We start from the raw sequence: 21,310 nt of genomic DNA, 5'->3' as shown, positions 1-21,310 counted from the left end.
GATGTGCCAGTCTAGCTCCCAACCTCCCTGCTAGAAAACATTCCGTTGTACAACAACCCTATATGTAAAGGATTTTTAAAAACATTTTTTGTTCCCTTCTTAAAGTTACAAAGCCAGTGTGCAAAGTGGACAGGATAAGCTCTTAATCCATCTCCTTGCAGGCTCCAAAAACAATTCAAATTGAATCCAATTCATGGTCTCCACAAGAGAGATATTCACCCGATCTTGGGCTTGATCTGACGTTCGATCCTAGCCAACGGGCTGAGAAGCGATAGCTTCTAGCTTCTCTCCTCCCCCTCTGTCAGGTTTAAGTTGATGACTTGTCATGGACCCCTCAACCAGAGGATATAGTCTTTCCCAATTCAGCTGATCAAAACTTTTGATCATCTTAATAAGTGCTGTTAAATCTCCTCAGAGAAATGCTATTGGGATAATGATTTTAAACAGGCACGCGGTGAGAATTTATGTCAAATCAGAAAGTTTGAATATTCGGAACTGCTGACTGAAAAATGCAGGTTTAATCAAGGGAAAACAGAAGTTGAGATGTCGTTGTTCGAAATGTCACATCACAAGGGAGGTAAATAGGCTGGGATGTGGTCAACTGGGCTGCTTAAAAGTGTCCCAAAAGCGAGCAACTGAATGTTAATGGCAGCAATTCTTGCAGCCTTTAATTAGGCATTTGTGACCTTCTCAAAATGTATTCCTCAGAATGTTTCCTAGGGTCTCTGGGCCTAAGTGGGAGTTTAGCACAGAACAATTAGCCCAGTTAGATACAAAGATAGTCGGCTTCCTCTTGTGATTAGATCTAATCACCTGAGAATGACAGACATTGCTGTTATTTCCATAAATTTCACATGTAACAGGTAATTCCCCATGTGTAGTCAAAGCACGTAATGAAATATAGACCAAGGAAGCTGAGAAGTTCATATTTTTGCAATTGATTACACTGGTGCTTAAAAAGGGGACAGAACCTCTTGACTTCAATGGAAATTTAACCTTCCCCAGTGCATACTGATTTTAGTCAACAAACTGATTCTTGAAATCCTTTGTACACCCTAATAAGTTCACTTTCGATGAGGAAATCTATTTATTGATATATAAAACTGTTTCCTCTGGCAGGAGAGTCAATAAGCCAAGGGACACAGATATCTGTCTGCGTAGAAGGATCATATGGACTCCACGTTAACTCTATTTCTGTCTCCACAGATGCTCCCAGACCTGCTGAGTTTATCCAGCATTTTCTGTTTTCATTTCAGATTTAAGATAATTGGCTAAAAGAAATGCCAGGGGGAGGATGAGGAGCATTATTTTTAGACAACTGTTATGAGCTAGATGCATTGCTTGAAAAGGGTTGTTGGAATGGATTCAATTGCCATCTTCAGAACAAAGAACAAAGATCAGTACAGCACAGGAACAGGCCCTTTGGCTCTCCAAGTCTGCGCTGAACATATTGTCCGACCTAGACCAACCGTTTATATCCCTTTATTCCCTGTCTGTTCGTGTATCTATCCAGGCAAATCTTAAATGTCACTAACGTATCTGCCTCAACCACCAAACTTGGCAGTGCATTCCAGGCCTCCACCACCCACTGTGTAAAAGACTTCCCCTGCACATCTCCACGGAACCTTTCCCCCCCTTACCTTGAACTTGTGCCCCCTTGTAATTGTAACAGAAGGGGATATAAACTTAAGGGGGAAAGAAATTAAAGGGTGAAAGGGAAGGAACAGTAGAGTGAGATGAATTAGATAGGCATTTCAAAGAATTGGCACAGGCATTGCTCTCTTTTGCATCATTCTATGAATATAGAGATTGCAACATTTATGGACCTGATGGAGCTTAACAGTGGTATTGCGATAACCAATTAAACAGCAAATGTCCTCGTGAGGATTGACTTTTGATTGAATGAAATGGACACAAATTTCTGATATTTGTCATGATCCTAGAAGTTCTAACCAGATACCAAAAACCTGGTGGCATAGCTCTGAACACTGAGGAAATTCTCACCCATTTCCTTTGATTGAACTTTGGAGCTCCTTAGTTGATGAGGCACATTAAAGGGGAAAAGGCTAATGACTAAAACCTCAACTCGCTGCTGATGAAGTAAAAATCATTCCCAGTCTAGTCTCACCACACTAACTACACTTTTAAGTCACAGGGAGGCAAAGGGTAGTGGAGGGTGAGGGAGAAAGAGTCCTTTGTCATTCCGCAATATTGTTCTAAGCCCTCCGCTGCTCCAATGGAAATTGCCCCCATTTTGTAAATCACTCCTCAGACCTGTAGGGTTTCCATTCCTGTCATCCTCTTGGTGAGTCTACATGGCATACTGTCCTGCTCTTGAATATTGTTTCTATAATGGAATGCTCAAATTTGCCCTCAGTATAAATACTGTGACTTAACCTTTGCCTTCCCATTATGTCATCTTTACTCTATACATCACTGCACTATAATAAAAGCCAAAAAGCTGTTGGTCTTTAACTACCTGCAGTTACATCTTCAGAGAATTATGTGTTTGAATTCCTGTGTCTGCAGGTGTACTGTCATTTGTATAGTCATGGAGAGAGCTGGTTGGAGGTTTCACATGTTTTCTTAAGAGACAACCTTCTGTCCCCATTCGTCTATGCTTGTGCTATTGGTTCACCAGTCACTGAACAACATGACAACAGTTCTAATAGTTCCACTGACTATAGTTCTACTGGTTATCTGATTTCCAGTTTTGTTGGGAGCATGATTTCCTGTCATCTTATACACGGAATGAATAGCTGAAGTTGATATTTGAGGGATGGTAATAGACTTCATGATAAGCTTTACAGCTACTTCAGGCATGTGAAGGGAGGTAAATATAGATAACAAAAAATCACTCAGCAATATATCAAGCACTTCTGGCGCAAACTGTGGACCATTATCTGACACCAACACCATTAATTTTAATCCAATTTCTCAAAACTTCCATGGACTTGGCACGTGTGGTATTGGACATAGATCCACTTTGTTACGATCCCAGCTGATGTTACTATCGACAGTTGATCCCAACCTGACTTGATAGGTCCTAACTTTTATTTATTTGTTTAGAGATGTAACTGAACAGAGCTGCAGGACTGCCAATTAACTTTCGACAAAAGAATAAAACATTTATTAAACAAGAATAACTCTAATACACTACTCCTTTCCTCAGCCATAGCTTTACAGATATACACAGATTTGTAAGGATAACACAAGTTACAGACCATCACTTATACGCTAATGTTCTCGGAGAGTACACAGTTCATGTAAACCAATGGGTGAAATGTGGTCAGACCCCCCTCACTCTGAAAGCAAATGACAGATGCCACCCAAAACAACTTCGATGGATTTCTCATCAAACCCTTCCAGATGCTTATCACACTGTGAGCCAACTACTCTCACTGGAACTCTGGCTTTCCCATGAGAGTTTCCCATCACCACTCTCGAAGGACACACTTTGGAATTTTCTCCCACACAAGGCTTTCTTTCGGATGCCTTCACCAAGGATCCACAACCAGGATTTTAACCTCTTCTTTCAGTATTCCTCTGTCTTGGATAAACACACAATCTTTCATGTATTCAGCCATCCAACAGAACACTACTGCTTCACAGGCTGTATTAAGGTTGCATCAAGGATTACTTTGGATGTCTGGCTTCTCGCTAGCCGACTTCCCCAGGTCTGCGCCTTGCAGTCCTCTCTTTAACTGGGAGCCTTTCTCTGCCCTTTTCTTTAACTTCAGTGAACAGTATCTTGTTCAGATCCCAGTTATTTGTCCCTTTGAATTCAGTCTTCTTGGGACTGCTGGTTTCTGGAACCATCTGTTCTTTAGCTTCTGGGACTTGTTTTTTGCCCCTATATATTTTCCTAACTGTATTGGCAGCTTCTGCGGAAAGCTTCTTGCTTCTCAGCTACCGGTTCCAGACTGAACCTCAAGTGCTTCTGCTTTTTAGTGTGGACCTCTGGTTGCTCAGAAACAGCTTTGATATTTTTACCCCTGTTAAAAAAGGCAAAGTTTAAAGTGAAACTAAAAGACATAGGCTTGTGTTTAACATGAAGCTAAACTCATGTTTTAACCTTTTTTTTCACACTCAAATACAGAAACACAAACTAAGCTTAAACTTATACCTCATTTCTAATACCCACAATGCAAATTTAAATGATCCCTCTTTCCTAACAACCTACTATTGCTACCAATCAAACAAGACACTCTTACCCTTTAACTTCTAATGGATTGATATGTGCTTGTTCCTGTGTTTTTCTTGTTTTTGACTGTGGAATGAAAGGAGCCTGAGTTGGACAAATGATCTCTGTGCACTCTTGATGAAGTTCCTCTAACAATCTCTGTCTAAACTTTAGCAGAATAACGACTCTTAAATTCCACAGAAGACAGCCTTGGTGGGAACATTCAGCCCTTCGAGCCTGCTCTGCATTCAATACGATCATGGCTAATCATTCATGGGATGAACTTAAAATAACACACGACGCTGAATATTTTAAGTTCTTCTTTTTCCTTTGGTCTCTTTCAAGATCTCCTCAGCATTCTCCCGCATTAGCCGGATACCCTGACCATCTATTTGGTGACCCAGGTATGTGACACTTGACACCATGAAACAACACTTGCTTTGTAGTTTTGATGCCATACTCATGAGGTCGATCTAGAACTTCATTTAACCTTACAACCTGCTCTTCCTCTATATCCAGTTCTGGAACACTATGCATTTGACAAATCTATCTCACTGAACAATTTCCCATTAGAAAACAAATGTCAGCAGTGGGTAAGTATCGTTCCTGACCACTTAATTTACTGTTTATTTATCATCTCCATAAATCTGGATGTACACATCTGTATTTTGAACTGTCACAGTGGATGTGGCCCCTTCATGCCCTTCACCTTCTCAGTAGCTCCTGTTCTTTCTAATCTAGACATTCCTTCATCCTCTGCATCTAACTGTGCATAAGACACAGGCCTAACCTTCAAAATATTGGCTGCACATTGTCCTTGACTCTGGCCTTGTGCTGCCTAATTTTATCATTTGGTCCTCCATGCTCATAGACCTCTTTGTGCTCTCTTAGCACTTTCTCAATGTCAGACGTATTCCTTCTGATCCCTACAGTGTCCAACAGAGCCCAGTTTATATCTTCCCATCAGGACAATACAACAAAATGCTCAGAGCTTGCAATATACTACACCTTCAATTAAAGGTTTGATCTAAATCACAGAAAGAAATTCTACTTGAGGGAAATGTACAGTGGATTGAGATAAGCACGGTCCCCTTTGTGACAATGGGAGGAATCCCCCAGTTTACTGTGTACACAGTGTACACAATGTACCGGATGGTCGTGACGCCCACTCAATGGCGCCTCGAGAGCTCAGCAGCCGGCTTCCCGGTGAGCTGAGACCCCACCCCTCCTCCTTCTGGTGTGATTCTCATTATGGCCCCTGTATTGCACAGTGTGCCGTAAATTTCCATGACCTACCTTGCTGAAAAAAAACGGATGAGGAAACCTCCCATTTTCTCGCCCGTTCGACACTTGCGATATTTCTGAGAAAATTGCACCCCATGCGTCAGTCAAAGATGCTCATCTCTGGTTCAGCTCATGAATTGTGGGACTTTCTGGCCATTGCGACCGGCGGGATTTTGCAGCCCTGCTGACGGTGACCCCCTGCTGCAAGTTGCCTAGCGGTGGAGGGAACAAACAATGGGAAGCCCTGTTGACAATGGCGGGACTGGAAGACCCTGCTGCCAGTACATGGTAAGTTGCTTCCATCGCCACATCACGGAAAGGGTAGGAAAATCCTGCCCGAAGTTTAAATCTAAACATCCAAGTCCTAACATCTGGGGCGGAATTTTCCAGCCGTTCACGCCGACGGGACTTTCTGGTCCCGCTGCAGTGAACGGAGATTTGGCTGAGCACCAAATTCTCCATCCTCGCCTGAAATGCAAACCTTGATGACTACTAGCATAGACGTTGACAGGATATTTGTGAAAGTACATCTGTTCCCTTGCAGTTTATTTTTTCGCAGAAGAAAGAGAAGCAGGTGATGAGGTGTTTTTGTTATGTTTAATTTAAAATTAGACATTCAGATCATTTGCAGTTAATTTGTTAGCGTACTTAGACAGCTATGTTGTTCAGGAAAAGAAATAACTTATTTCCTGTGAACCAAATATTGTGCCTTTAACCTATAAAATAACCCAAATTACACTGAAGTGTAGCAGCAAAAACAGACATTTGCACCATGGGTTTCATACATTCACTTGTAACATGGATTTAATTTCAATAAGCACAATTCATGGGTGTTTGGTTTTCTGATAACTTAAGACAATGCTTTGCTTGTGGATGTCACTTAATATGCATAATTTGAATATACTCTTTGAGGAATCCTAATTGATTTTGCACCTAATTCTGTATAAATCGTCTAATTTAATGCACATTGGTTTAAAGTGCATATGATCACCTTTAATCGGGCTATTATCAAAAGGAAGCAAGATCTTTCACACTTTTAAACTCAAAGCAAACTCAGTTAATTGTCGTAACAAAAACATTAGCACTGGAAGTATTCACACCAGCATCTGCAGAGTGAAAAGGCAAGTGTACAGCTGTTGCCAGATCTTGGATGAGATTAGTCTCATTGACATTCTGTGTTATTTTTTGCAGATTTTTAGCATTTTTAATTTTTATTGCACCTGAGATTTTTCGACCTACATGTCTCAGTTTAGTGAACACTAATTTGTTATCTGGTCAACTGTTACTACAAAACTTGGAAGATCATAACACCTTTCCCTGTGTCTCTTGTTATGATCCCCCTAGAGACTTTTTTTAAAGTGAACTTAATAGCTGGAAAATGACATGACAAGATTCCATGTTTTCAGACATTTACTGTAACAAAAAGCTGAAAACACTCATGTCTAAGCATTGGCTCTATAGGCAACCTATACTTTAACCCACAGAACATAATACCCGCTGTTATTTTATGCACAAACACACATAAACACACTTCACGGTCCTTCAACAAGTGGTGAACTCCAGAGGTGAGGTAACATGTGACTATTGACTTTGACCCTTGACATTGTGATACTAAGAAGCCCTGGTAAGATTGAAGTCAATGGGAATTGGGGGAATCTCTCCATTGGGTGAATACAAAGAGGATAGTTGCGTTTGTTGGAGGCTGGTCATCTTTACCCCCGGATTTCACTGCAGGAGTTTGTTAGGGTGATGTCCAACAATCCTTTCGTTGTTTCATGAATGTATTTCCCTCCAGTAGAAGCCTAGAAGTGGGGGATATTCACAGATGCTCCCTCCAGTAAAAGCCTAGAGTCCTTACGGATGTGTAAGCATTCCTGTCTCTATCACTCTGTCGGCCTATTGAGGAACAGTTAGGGTAACAGAAAGCAGCCAGGAGTCATCCTCCCAAGTGTCATAAAAGTCTGAAAGGGCAAGTTTGACAGTGCAAACTTTCCACACTCTGCCCTTTTTTTTGGCAGTTGGAAATTTCAAGTCTGTAGAGAGGAAGGCGGAGCCTAAGCTCACCGGTGAAGCCGGCTGCAGACTGCTCAGGGCACCATTGTGCATGCGCCCTGATCTTCCAGTGCTTTGGGAGATATCCTGCCACCTCCCTGCCACCCCCACCCCCATGGATAACGCCTGCCTGCCTATCATTGGCGGTAGTGTAACCATCCCATCCCATGGCAACACAAGTCAACAGCATCAATGCATCAGGACCATCCTGGTGAGGCCCCCGTCACGATCCCCACTCTGCAGCCCACCCCTTCTGCAGCCCCCCCCACTTTGCCGATCAACCCCTTTTGCTTGCCCTCCCCTTGGCCAATTACCCCCCTTTGCCTCCCCCTGAACAGTTCCCCACATTGCCTCCCCCACTTGCAGAACTCCCTCCTTGTCTCCTCCCACTGCAGAATTACCCCCTTGCCCCCTCTCCACTCAGGCTCCACCCCCATTCAGGCCCCACCCACTTGGCACTGCCCCTGGCACAGTTATGATGCCCAGTGCACGGTGCCAGGGTGCTCAGGGGGTATTGCCAGGCTGGCACTGTCCCATGGGCACTTGCCGGCCATGCCCCTGATCACCTAGGGCTTCAATGGGCCTCTGATACCCCGGTACAGCCATCATGCCTGGTCCCCATTGGTGGGGACAAGCAGCAATTTTCACCAGCAACCCTGGGAGGCCAGAAATGGCCGTGCTGGACGTGTTAATGGCATGCTAAGCATGATCACACCAGCAAAACCAGGCTGGGAATGTGGCTTTTGGCACGAGATTGGTTTGTGCCCAGTGTAAAAGCCTCACACACTGTCTTCCTGGCTTGCTGTGCCAATCGATCAGCACATTAGGCCAGAAAGATCGTGCCCGATATCTTTTTTCCAAATTGCTGCCTCCGATGGGAGTTCAAATTGTTCTTATTATTCCTTTTTATAGCAAAACGATACACGTTTAAGGAGGTGGTAGCTATACAAGACCTATCAACTATTTTGAATAAGGGCAGTAAACTTCAAATAATTTATTGGGTGGGTTATTACATATTTTAAATGTGCACTGTCCCCAACCATCCTGATAGAAGCCAACCCCTGCTGCAATTGACATCTCTGTGGTACCTACAAGCAAGCAGATTTTGAATGGTGTTATTGTGTAAACTTGTCAAATTAGCTTCTACCTGAATAAGCTGTAAATGGTGAGAAAAGGATATCCTATTACCCTGTATATGAAATATTTCTAAATATTTTCACATTGGTTGTGATTTATAATTTAATATTTTGGTTATATTATTTGATCTGTGGAATGCTTTCCATAAAAAGATTCTGTGATAACGACCCCACATCACTTTGGGACAATAACTTACCCAGTGGTTTAGGTTTGCCAAAAGTTCTGATCAGCTGCAGGTAAAAGCACTCTTATTAAAAATGTGCTGTTGCAATGGTTATTTTCCCCCCTGTTTTGTTCCTTTGTAAGGTGGCTAATTGTTAAGGCCGGAGCACATTTGGTTGAGGGAGAAAAATGAGCAGAGAGTTATTGATTGGCTGTGACTACACTCCTTTATATTTCCATCTTTGGGAATGAAGAAACTACTTCATTATGTTGTCTATTGAAGAGTATCGTGATTGTGATGAGTTAGAACCTTCAAGGAATAGGCCTTCATACTCACTGCTGTCTCATTCTCTGTAATGGAGAGAGGCAGAAAAGAAGATACCTTCAATAAAGATCACATTTGGTAATTTTGATTACCCGAGACCCTTGCGGTTTGAGTAAAATGGACCTGAGCGATCACTTTTAAAAGCCAGGACAGACCAATTAAAACACTTTTTTTTTCTCAACTTAGGGATATTCTGTTTTGATATTTTTCACGGACAGTTTTTCAAATCTCAACACTATAAACGACATGGAGTTAGTTTCCTTCTTCTTAAAATGCTCAGTTTGTTGACAGTGTTGCGAACATGTCTGCTGGATGAAAGTGACAATGCAGCCACTGCCTGCCTTTCCGGATTAATAAATAAAACCACCTCATTTTTTTTTCAGAGACAACTTGAACCATCTCAGTAACATCAGATGAAAGATTTATTTGATGGCACTTTAAGCCAGGAAAATGATACTTTCTATTTCACTTAAGTACTTATCTGTTAAGTGTATAACATTGTATGAATCTAAACCTCCCTGCCTATTTGTCCATGAGCTTGTCCTGTTCATTGTTCAGCAGCTAGGCTCTGCTTGTTTAAGATGCTGTTTTTCACTTCGTCTACACCGTTGCGTTGTGTTGCCCAGTTCTTATCCATACAAATGTCGCTTTGCTTATTTGTTCAGAGGTGTGTTACAAACTGCCCACTTACATCGAGGCAAGGTGAAGTTTTAATTTTCAGTAAATCCTGATATTGCGAAAAGAATAAATAGTCTGAAGTAAACAGTCTATTTTCTTCCTGTCCAAGGTTTTTCTTAGGTCACACAGCAGCCGCGGGCTGCAAAGACAGGGGGATAACCTGCCTATGGTCTCACAGCCAAGATCTATCAACGTTTCTCTTAAGTGTCCTGTTGGAATAGAATGGACCCAGGGCTACTTGCCCACTTATTTCTTTTTCCTCTCCCAGTGAGCTTCTACTTTAGGGCGGCACGGTAGCACAGTGGTTAGCACTGCTGCTTCACAGCTCTCGGGACCTGGGTTCAATTCCCGGCTTGGGTCACTGTCTGTGTGGAGTTTGCACATTCTCCTCGTGTCTGCGTGGGTTTCCCCCGGGTGTTCCAGTTTCCTCCCACAGTCCAAAGATGTGCGGGTTAGGTTGATTGGCCATGCTAAAAATGGCCCTTAGTGTCCTGAGATGCGGAGGTTAGAGGGATTAGTGGGTAAATATGTAGGGATATGGGGGTAGGGCCTGGGTGGGATTGTGATCGGTGCAGACTCAATGGGCCGAATGGCCTCTTTCTGTACTGTAGGGTTTCTATATTTCTATGATTCTACTTCTCCCAGTATTAATATAACTGAGATCAACAATATTCCCCTGGAGAAATGCAACCTTGACGTCTGTATGCCATTGTTAACTGGTACAGCCCATTGGGGGATCTCCCATACTATCTCAATGTGCACTCCTTGGGCTATGGAAGGGATAAATGAACATGACAATGGGAATTATTCAGTCGCTAAGAGGAATGCACCATAGCACTTTGAGTGCCTTTTATTGCTTGAAATTTTTAATTGGATGGTCAATATTTGAGACAAATTGTATAAGATATCAAATAATGAGGCGGCATGGTAGCACAGTGGTTACCACTGCTGTCTCACAGTGCCAGGGACCTGAGTTCAATTCTGGCCTCGGGTAACTGTCTGTGTGGAGTTTGCACTTTCTCCCCGTATCTGCGTGGGTTTCCTCTGGGTGCTCCAGTTTCCTCCCACAATCCAAATTTGTGCAGGTTAGGTGGATTGGTCATGCTAAATCGCCCCTTAGTGTCCCAAGATTTGTAGGTTAGGGGGATTAGCGGGGTAAATATGTGGGGTTATGGGAATAGGGCCTGGGTAGAATGCTCAGTCGGAGAGTTGGTGCGGAGGGCCAAATGGCCTCCTTCTGCTCTGTAGGGATGCTAAGATTATTTCCTGATAGATAATATAAATTGCTGCATTATTTTAAGTAAAGAGATTAGTAGTAAATTTATATATTTGACTGAACACTTTCACTAATCTATATTTACATTTTGGTTTTTGTTCACTGTCACTGTTTTGACCCTACCTTTCTAGGCACGGAGGTTAACTCTTGTGTTCAATTCAATTCTAAAAGCAATACTAGTGAAAATGCAGGAAAGATCTACTGAGAATGTAGTTGGGAATTCTAATGGTTGTATTTGATATAATAAATAAGATTCTGGAATAACTCTGAATTTAGAAAAGATAGAACTTTTTTCCCTTCCTCATAGGCATCACTTGTTCCCACATAATCCCTACATCCCCATTAGGTGAATGAAGATAATTGTAAAATACTTGTTTCATCTGTCCTTCAAGCGAGAAGGAGATGGTGAGCAGGATATTTTGGAGTCCAGATACCTCAGAGAGAAAGACTTGCCTCAATTATCTTCTTTAAGCTGAAACCACTTTATGGTCACTTTCAGGGCCTTTACCCAACCAGGCTCAATTTTTAGGCTGGCAGGCATGGGTATGAGCAAGGCGGGGAGACCAAGAAATGAATGAATCTCCATCATGGGGGGTTTTGATGGCCTAGTGGTATTATCACTAGACTATTAATCCAGAAATTCAGCTAATGTTCTGGGGACCCGGGTTCCAATTCCACCACGTCAAATGGTGGAATTTGAATTCAATAAAAAAGATATCTGGAATTAAGAATCTGCTGATGACCTTTAAATCATTGTCGAGTGTCAGAAAAACCCATCTGGCTCACAAATGTCCTTTAGGTAAGGAAATCTGCTGTCCTTACCTGGTCTGGCCTACATGTGACTCCAGGGCCACAGCAATGTAGTTGACTCTCAACTGCCCTTGGGTAACTAGGGATGGGCAATAAATGCTGGCCATCTAGCGACGCCCACGTCCCACGAATGAATAAAAAAAGAGTGGGGGGGGGGGGGCGCACCTCAATCTGAAGGACCTGGGATCTCCAGCCCTCCCTCTCTCCCGGACCTACCCCCAGATCCCAAGATCACTTCCCTCCCGACCTCTCCGGGCATCCCCTATCCTACCGCCCCCGGGACCCCCACAATTATCTTAAGCATGGCCCTTGGACTTAGTTCCAGGCAGAGTGCTACAGTACCCATTTTAGCTACTGCAGCACTGTGCCCGGACAGGCTGGACAGCTGTCTGCCAAGTGTGGCCAGAAGTTCGGCCTACAGTCAATCAGAACCTAATTGGGCACAGAATGGCGCTGGGCCTGCCAGAGTCAGCGGGTATGGGTTATATACTGACTCTGCACTTGCCATCCTGAAAATTCTGCCCTATGTTTCTCAATTGGCACTGAATCATTCAAATAAACCAACTCAAATTTTTTTTAAAATCCAAATAAGTTTGATCATTCTCCATAATTTAAGTACAACGCTTATTAAAGTACCATTTAGCACTGCAACAACTGAATATATCATTAACCGTTATATTATGTTATATCTATTCCTGTCACCATTGCACAGATAAAGAAAATACAGTTGACAATGTAATCACAAAATGTTGAACTTCAGTTCTGAATTAAAACATCACAGCTTTATCTCTATTTAACCCGCAACTCTGTCCTCAATTGAAATATCTCCACCTTATCATTTGCAACATACATAGTTGTGTAACAGATTGCAGCCATAAACTTCCTTTTGAAATCTATAGCGTTAGTCTAAAAATGCACATAGTTTGTTCCGGTGGAAGTATAATAATTGCAATATCGGAATCTTCAGTTTTCCTCTGATCCTATTTCTGGTGTACTTGGTGAGTTGCGTGTGTTTCTCTTCTTTCCCGTTTGATCAGATCCTTTTTCCCAATTCAGCTCCTCCTTTCACATATTAAAACTGATGGACTTGTTTTACGCTCTTAGAATCTAGGTTCCCGAGTTAACTCTGACTGTTTTACATTTTGTAACTCTACCCCTATCTAATCACTCTTTCCACTCTTTTCCATCATTTTTGCATTTTTCATCACTAAAATAATTTAAAAACCAAGATTAAAACTCTTTTCTTTAAGTAAAGACCAACATAAATGTGTAATAAAATGGAAGGTGTTCCATTTTTTCTTGTTACATTTCTCCCAGTCAGCATTGCATCCAAGCACAACAGTGACCCCACCCCTAATGCCTTGTTCAATGGACCATTCTTTATCCAGGAATTTGGAGTTAACATTGACCAAGAGGACCTATACAACTGAGAATTATCATGTCCTCTTTTGCTGCCCACATATGCGCACTTTACACTGGGGGGGGTCTCAGAAGCAGTGATCCTTGATGGGTGACACAGGGGCGCAGTGATTAGCACTGCTGCCTCACAGTGCCAGGGACTCGGGTTCGATTTCTGGCTTGGGTCCTTGTCTGTGCAGAGTCTGCACATTCTCCCCGTGTCTGCGTGGGTTTCCTCTGGGTGCTCCAGTTTCCTCCCACAGTCCAAACGACGTGCTGGTTGGGTGCATTGGCCATGCTAAATTCCTCCCCAGTGTACCCGAACAGGTGCCGGAGTGTGGCGACTAGGGGATTTTTCACAGTAACTTCATTGCAGTGTTAATGTAAGCCTACTTGTGACACTAATAAATAACCCTTAAATAGCTTATAATATACCCGGGGAGATGTGTGAGTACTCAGAATCCGGACCTTTCTACCCTTTTCGGATCGCTTTCCTAGGTGCGCCAAAGTGGGAGTGAGCAGTGGAGGAATGAGGGAGGAGCTGAAAAAATTCCATTATGTTTTGTGAAGCCTTCCTGTTTTGTTCGATCTAACACAACCTTTTTTTTTCATAAAAAACTGTTACAAGCTTTTTGAAAGTTTAAGAACTTTATCTGAAGACATTTTTGTTTTAAAAAAAAAACAGAGATTGTACCTTTTTTGAGTGCACATCAAGGTTTGCCTTCCTACTTAACATTTGCAAATTACAATACAGGTCAAACTACGGAAGATGAACGACCGTTGCCAGGTATTGTACATACTAACCAGCTGTAGAAATGAAGACGTAGCAGTAGCTTGCACTGATTTTGGAATCCATTCCAACAGGGCTGCAGCAAGGGGCTTTGGCTTCCCCTCTCTCTGTCTAACTGGCTCCACCTTGGCTATCGCACACTTGTCTCGACACTTCCTTCTTAACTGAGCTTTGGAGGCCCTGCCGCTTTGTGCTGCAATGGGGAAGCTTGCAAACAAAATTCGGATGACTCTAATGCAATGCCTAGTGCAGACGATATAGCTCTCGTGCTTGGTCTCGCTATGCCATCACATCTCTTCATGTGTTTTGTGATGGCAACTGCATTGACTGATGTGTTGATGTTTCACACTATTTATTTAATCCATTCAAAGTGATAAGTTTGTCCTTTCTTGCAGGACCGTTTGCCTGTGAAATTGTATGCTTTTCCGTGTATTCTGTGGACTTTTGATGCTTATCGTGCTTTTGTTTTGCTTATTACGAAGTTAAATGATGTGTTTGGAGCAAAAGTCATATTAATCCATTTCATTTTTCTTTCCCCATTTGATCTATTTGCTTTTCCTTTGATCCATTGCTACCGAATAGATGCACCCCAGCCTCCTCCCCATGCTGTTCCCTCCCAGCCCCTGTCTACTTCAGGTTCAGAAGGTGCCGCAGGTGCAAATGCCACTGATAGTACAAATGTCAGCTTAGTCAATGGTATGTTGAGACCACCTGGCTTTTTATTATTTACTTTGACGAGTTTCTCATGCTCCACCTGTCCTGAGCCTTATCTGCCAACTGCACAGATGTTTTTGTATGCATGCGATTTATGGGGACAATTTATGAGTCAACAATTACGGCCCGCCACGATAATCCAACTTTTCAGCAAGGCTACCCCAGGCCTTTCTTTCACAAAATGGACTGTCACGGAGAGTCGAGAGGGATCCTGTCGGATAAAAGCAACAGACAGAGCCAAAGATTCGATTGTGTTAGACAGCTTTTTCTTCTCGGTGCCCCCAAAATATCGCAAAGCCCACCTCTCTGAGGCGCGAAGGGTTATTGTACTGACTCCTTTTTGAGGACTTTCACTTGACGTAGCAGCCCTGAAGCACTGCTGAGGTAATGTCATCTGCTCATTCATGCCAACTGGTCCCGAGGGATGGAGCGTTTCAGCCACAATGGGGAAAATTTCAAAAGGTCACCAGTCTCTCTCCATTTATTTTTGACTACTAAACAATCACCCCTTTACAGATTGGTTCCTACTAGCGGATGAAGGCGAACGTTGCGAATGTGTGTGACCAGCCGTGAACCTTACCTGTAAGCATTTGCAGGAAACCACCTCCCCCCCACCCCCCCCCCCACCTCCTTATTATATGGAATCTAAAGAAAGTGTTGCAGATTTCCTGTAGGTGATTGATTTTTATCCTTTTTTGCATCACATAATGACCATCAAAGAGAAATGTCACATTCTAAACACTCAAGTTTAAAATGCAGAGCTATTTTTCCGAGGACTGTGAAAATTCTTTGAGTGGTCTGGGTTCATAATCTCGTACAACCAAGTCTCAAGTGGGTTGAAAACTGTCAAGGTTGCTTCCCCGAGTGCACAATGGTCTATTAATTATGCCATTCAATTGTTGACAAACTCTGGAATTTTAGGACACAGTTGGCATTTTTGCAATGGCATAAGATATAGAACATAGAACATAGAACATAGAAAGCCACAGCACAAACAGGCCCTTCGGCCCACAAGTTGCGCTGATCATATCCCTACCTCTAGGCCTATCTATAGCCCTCAATCCCATTAAATCCCATGTACTCATCCAGAAGTCTCTTAAAAGACCCCAATGAGTTTGCCTCCACCACCACCGACGTCAGCCGATTCCACTCACCCACCACCCTCTGAGTGAAAAACTTACCCCTGACATCTCTGTACCTACCCCCCAGCACCTTAAACCTGTGTCCTCTCGTAGCAACCATTTCAGCCCCTGGAAATAGCCTCTGAGAGTCTACCCTATCCAGACCTCTCAACATCTTGTAAACCTCTATCAGGTCACCTATATTGCAGTTTGTTTTAAATCTTTACTGCGAAGAATCCCGACAGGGCAGAAGGAGGCCATTCGGCTCACCGAGCCTGCACCGACAAAACAAGAAATAATCCCACCCAGAAATAATCCCACCCAGGCCCTATCCCCATGTATTAACCCTTCTAGTCCCCCTAACACTAAGGGGCAATTTACCATGGCCAATCAACCTAACCCGTACATCTTTGGACTGTGGGAGGAAACCGGAGCACCCAGAGGAAACTGGGAGAAAACCGGAGCAGCCAGAGGAAACCCACGCAGACACGGGGAGACCTGAGACTCCACACAGACAGTGACCCAAGCCGGGAATCGAACTCGGATCCCTGGCGTTGTGATGCAGCAATGCCAACCACTGTGCCACCGTGCTGCCCATAATGTAGAGGGGAATCGTGACAAACCTGTGACTTTTGCCTTCCTTTTGAAGCTGATTGATTGGATAAACTGATCCAGTTCTACAATTTCCCCAACAGCTTTTTGGTGTGACATGTTTTTCAGTCAAGTTTTGATGATGTCACAAAATGACCAAAACATTGATGAGGCTTCACTCTGGGCGTAATGTTGGTTCATCCAATACTGAGTGATTAAATCTTTTGAGGGAGAGTATTTTCCAAGAGTTTAGGTCCTGGGCCCCATTGGCTGCCTAGCTTTACCCTGTCAGCAACATTCCTTCCAGAAGGATCTCCATCGACTGACTGATTTATCTGAGGTGACTCTTCCATTTTGTTTAACTCTATTGACTTCAAATTCAAATTCTGAAATGAAAACCACCTTACCACAAAACAAATGCTCGGGTTATTTTACTGAAAGCTGAGAAAAGACAGGAGGCTGTCTTTGTGGGTTTATTTTGCATTATACATAACAGCAGTGCTAATCTCTAAAATTTATATTTACAGAGATTGTCCAGTTCTAACACTAATCATCCATAAAAGTGCACACAACATATTTGAGTGCTCTATTTTGCTCTGGATATTCTGGATCCACCCCAAAAAAAAAGGAGCAAAATCCATCATTACAAAACATCTGACAGTTTTATTTAAGCTTGCGCATTGTTGGATTAAGTTTCTGTTGGGACAGCATGTTTGTCTCGTACAGTGCATGCGTTTCACTTTATATTTATGTCTCATGCATTTCTCGTTTTGTACGAGTGCCAAGTATCACTGATCTTTGTTAGCTAAGATAATGTTGAGATCTGGACTGTTTCTGCTCAGAGTGTTTCATATATTTCAAAGTGCATTACTGATATAATACCGTATCCCTCTTAAAAAAAAATTAACAGATTCACTTCACACAGCAATGTTTTTAAGAGGACTGAAATCAGAAATTTATTTGGAAAGAAAAAAGAATCAGTGTAATCTCTCCAGTTATGGTGACAGAATGAACAGTTCTTGGTATTCATATTGACATGGATCTATTTAATTGTGCATGTCTTTTGAAAGCTAATATGAATCAGTACATACACCGGCTCAAAAAAATGCAAGGATTTTAATGATAGAGTAGGAGGACAGTGATTCAGCATTGACGTCATTAGTGCATTACGGATGTGTGTCAAGAATGGTGCATAACCATGTTGCTTATAATTCCCACTTCTGTATGGAACACTAAAAGGCCATTGACCATAACCACTTGCCTGCAGAATTCACTTTCAGAATGTGCACTTAATGTTTTATATTGCGGGTATAGGAAATTCTATGAAATGCATACAACAGATGTGAGGCTAAATTAAAATTGCTCTCCTTAATACCAGCTACTGAAGCCAGCGATAAGCCGCACCTTCCATCCCAGGGGGATTTGCATGATTTTCCATCGGCCGTTTGCTCATCCAACTGTTATTAGTCCTGTGCCGCTTTGAAGTCTTCACTTCACCTTTTTGTCAGACATTGATACAAGCAGAGAGGTTCAAAAATATCAGTTGCTTTCTACTAAGGGGATGACCACGCAAAGAGCAAATCTGATATTCGATATAAGGGCAGCAGTATTCCCCCTTCTGATTTTTTTCCTTGCAAATATGGAAACCAATACCACAATACTTAATTGGAATAAAATGCCATCTCATTTCTCCATTCTCCAAATACTTAACTTAGCAGTTCTCAAAACACATTTCACATCATTTGGATATGATATTAGTCGGTGGAAACTGATGTGTTTTCATGGCGGTTAGAGAAACAGATTGGAACTTGGAAAATCAGATAAGTGCTGTTGGCTTAAGTCATAGAGGTTTACAGCATGGAAACAGGCCCTTCGGCCCACTTGTCCATGCCGTCCTTTTTTTAAAATCACTAAGCTAGTCCCAACTGCCCGCATTTGGCCCATATCCCTCTATATCCATCTTACCCATGTAACTGTCTAAACGTTTTTTAAAAGACAAAATTGTACCCACCTCTACTACTACCTCTGGCAGCTTGTTCCAGACATTCACCACCCTCTGTGTGAAAAAATTGCCCCTCTGGACCCTTTTGTATTTCTCCCCTCTCACCTTAAACCTATGCCAACCACAATTATACCCAGGCCCTATCCCCGTAATTCTATGTATTTACCCTGCTAGTCCCCCTGATACTAAGGGGCAATTTACCATGGCCAATCAAAAAGAAAAAAAAAAAAGTCACCAGGCAAAAGAACTGTGACTCCTCGCGATACAGGTTCAATTCGAGCTCACAATTGATTTTTTTTAATGAGTTTTTTAAAAATAGAAAATAAGAGCAAGTGTAGGCCATTCAGCCCTTCGAATCTGCTCCACCATTCAGTATGATCATGGATGATCATCCAACTCAATAGCCTGATTCCACCTTCCTCCCATATCCTTTAATCCCTTTCACCCCAAGAGCTACGTCCTCTACTCATTTATGAAGCTGAGGTTGGGGCTTTATAAATTCACTTCAGCAGTGTAGGTGACATAAAGTACGGCATTCTCCACCCAGCAGTGATTGCAAATAAGCTTGAAATTATTTCACAACTAAGCAAAATCCCAATCTTAGGAAAAAGTGATCTCTTCACACAGTTATTTCTGGGATGTCTTGGAATTAGATATGAGGGAACTTCAATTAACTTGTTGGAACACATGGCTTTAATGCGTGGAATTCCTCAAAGGGAAGCAGGTTAAAATAAGACAACTGAGATAATGGACCTGGCTAAGTTTTCACAAATGCTGCCCACGTCAATTCTCTTTAGAGATGATAGTCCTCAATCTTCATTTTCCCCCAACCCCTATTCAGCTGCCAAAATAATGCCCCAAACAACCACAGTTAGCACTATAGCATTCATTTCAATATCTGTGTACCATGCAATCTCAACATTATCACTTCATGTGTAGACGCAGAGCAGTTCTATTTACTGACAACCATTTGAGTGATACCTTTTCACCTATGCACCTGAAACGGTAATTAGTCACTTGGACTAGATTTTTGTTGTGTCAAGCTTCACGGTGCACTGTAACCGGCTCCCCCTGAGTAATATGTTCAGATATCTTTTTGCAAATATGAACTGGTGAATCCTTGTGTAGCTAAATAGACTGCTCTCCAATCAGTTGCAGATTTCTGCCCATTAAAAACTGTTAAGATTTGTCTACTGTGTCTACCATTTTGTGTTTATTTTCGGTTGCAATGTAACACTATCATGTGTTGTCTCTGTTGTGACTCTTCACTGTTTGTTTCTGTTCTGTTTGTTGTACTCTTTCATCATAGGCAAAATGCAGGATGGGAATATGGAGAACAGCCAGAATAAAGGTAACCGTTCCTCTCCACAGTCAATCAATCTCTCTTTACTTTATTCCGACTTCAATGCCATTCAATTAAGATGTTCCTTTTCTCCAGTCTTCTGAAGTGGTGACCCAGTGTTTACTAACTCTTTCCAATTCCTTTTATTCAGGAAGGTTTTTTAAAAAATTAAATGTGGTCATGCGGTCTCCCACATCTCTAATGGTTCTGTAATTCCTCTAGCCTTTTAAAATTCTGAAACGTCTTTGAGTTCCACCGTCTACCATTTAACTCACATCTGACCTTCTTATAGACTGTTCCAGCTGATGTCTTAGTATTGTAATATTCTGAAATTTAAATATGGCTTTGCAGAACTATACGAATACTTTGGCTTTGAAAAACGTTTTAGGATGAGCATTAATATGATACAGAGCTGTTTACCTAATAGCCAAAATGGGGATGCTATATATAGCCTTGCTAGCAAACAATGCAACAGATACTTGATAGATGTTTAAGCATCCAATAAAGTTTTGCAATTATCGAAATGGCCAAATAGAATTTTAGTCAAAAACATGTGAAAGGAGAGCATTAAAAAAACATTAGCTGTCAAAGAATCTTAATCGCATTGGGGTTCCTTCAGAAATGTTTTTAAATTTGACGACTATTTTGCAAATGATGGATTGCTGAGCTCTTCAGGACGAAGTGCGGAGTGGAGGTCAGGTGCATCCCACAGAGAGAGATTAGAAAGAAAAAGATTGAGTCATACCCCTCAATCCTCTTGCTTCCTCTCACCAGTGACTCATGCATTAAACAGAGGAGCAGCGCAGGCTCTTTGCCTGTTCCCTAGGGAATAGCATACAAGGACGAAGCAACTGCCAGAGGGGAGAAAGAGAGAAACCTGTAAATACATTTTATAAGAAAACATCTAGCACGCATCCATATATTTACTCAAAAATAGTTTCAGCTGTTGAAAGTAGCTATATGCTTTAAAAAAACCTGTTGAAAAAAAAATGGTGTTGGATATTAGGTGCATTGTGAATTCTGACAGTTTAAGAAAGCTTTTGTTGGCAATATGGCCCATGCTTACAGGTTACATGTGAGACTGCACAGAATAATCTGTTGCTCTTTGTACATGTTGAGAGTCCATTGCAAAACAGAATTAAGCCAAGGAGAGTTTAACTTCTTCCGCCCAGATGGTGGCAATAGAGGTGGTGGACCCGTCGTCCTTGTCCTCTACTCCGCTGCTACGCTTCCTGCCAACTTCTGCTGGAGGTGTCCAAGCAAATTAGATAGCCTCATTAATCTGTAGACGTCAAAGTCCAATGCCATACTTGAGGTAATCCATGGGATGGAAAATCGCTGCAGATATTCAAAAGAAGTGCCAAGAACGGTAAGTTTTCAGAATATTATTGCAAGACCAGGAGGAAAACTATTGCCCCCCCCCGCCCCCTCCTCCCTCACCACTG

At 42.2% G+C, this 21,310-nt stretch overlaps 1 protein-coding gene across 2 annotated transcripts in view; it reads left to right on the top strand.

Moving 5' to 3' along the window:
• atp2b2 (ATPase plasma membrane Ca2+ transporting 2) overlaps window positions 1–21,310 on the top strand; it is a 396,677-nt gene that overhangs the window by 146,016 nt on the left and 229,351 nt on the right. For both annotated transcript variants that reach the window (XM_078209746.1, XM_078209745.1), the window contains exons 6-8: window positions 14,060–14,092; window positions 14,678–14,791; window positions 19,833–19,874. In XM_078209746.1, coding sequence (XP_078065872.1) covers window positions 14,060–14,092; window positions 14,678–14,791; window positions 19,833–19,874 — 189 coding nt within the window. The remainder of the gene's footprint in view (window positions 1–14,059; window positions 14,093–14,677; window positions 14,792–19,832; window positions 19,875–21,310) is intronic.

This window comes from Mustelus asterias, chromosome 3, assembly GCF_964213995.1.
Source record: "Mustelus asterias chromosome 3, sMusAst1.hap1.1, whole genome shotgun sequence".
NCBI lineage: Eukaryota > Metazoa > Chordata > Chondrichthyes > Carcharhiniformes > Triakidae > Mustelus > Mustelus asterias.
The sequence above is the reverse complement of the archived record's forward strand: the minus strand, read 5'-3'. Positions and strand labels throughout refer to the sequence as shown.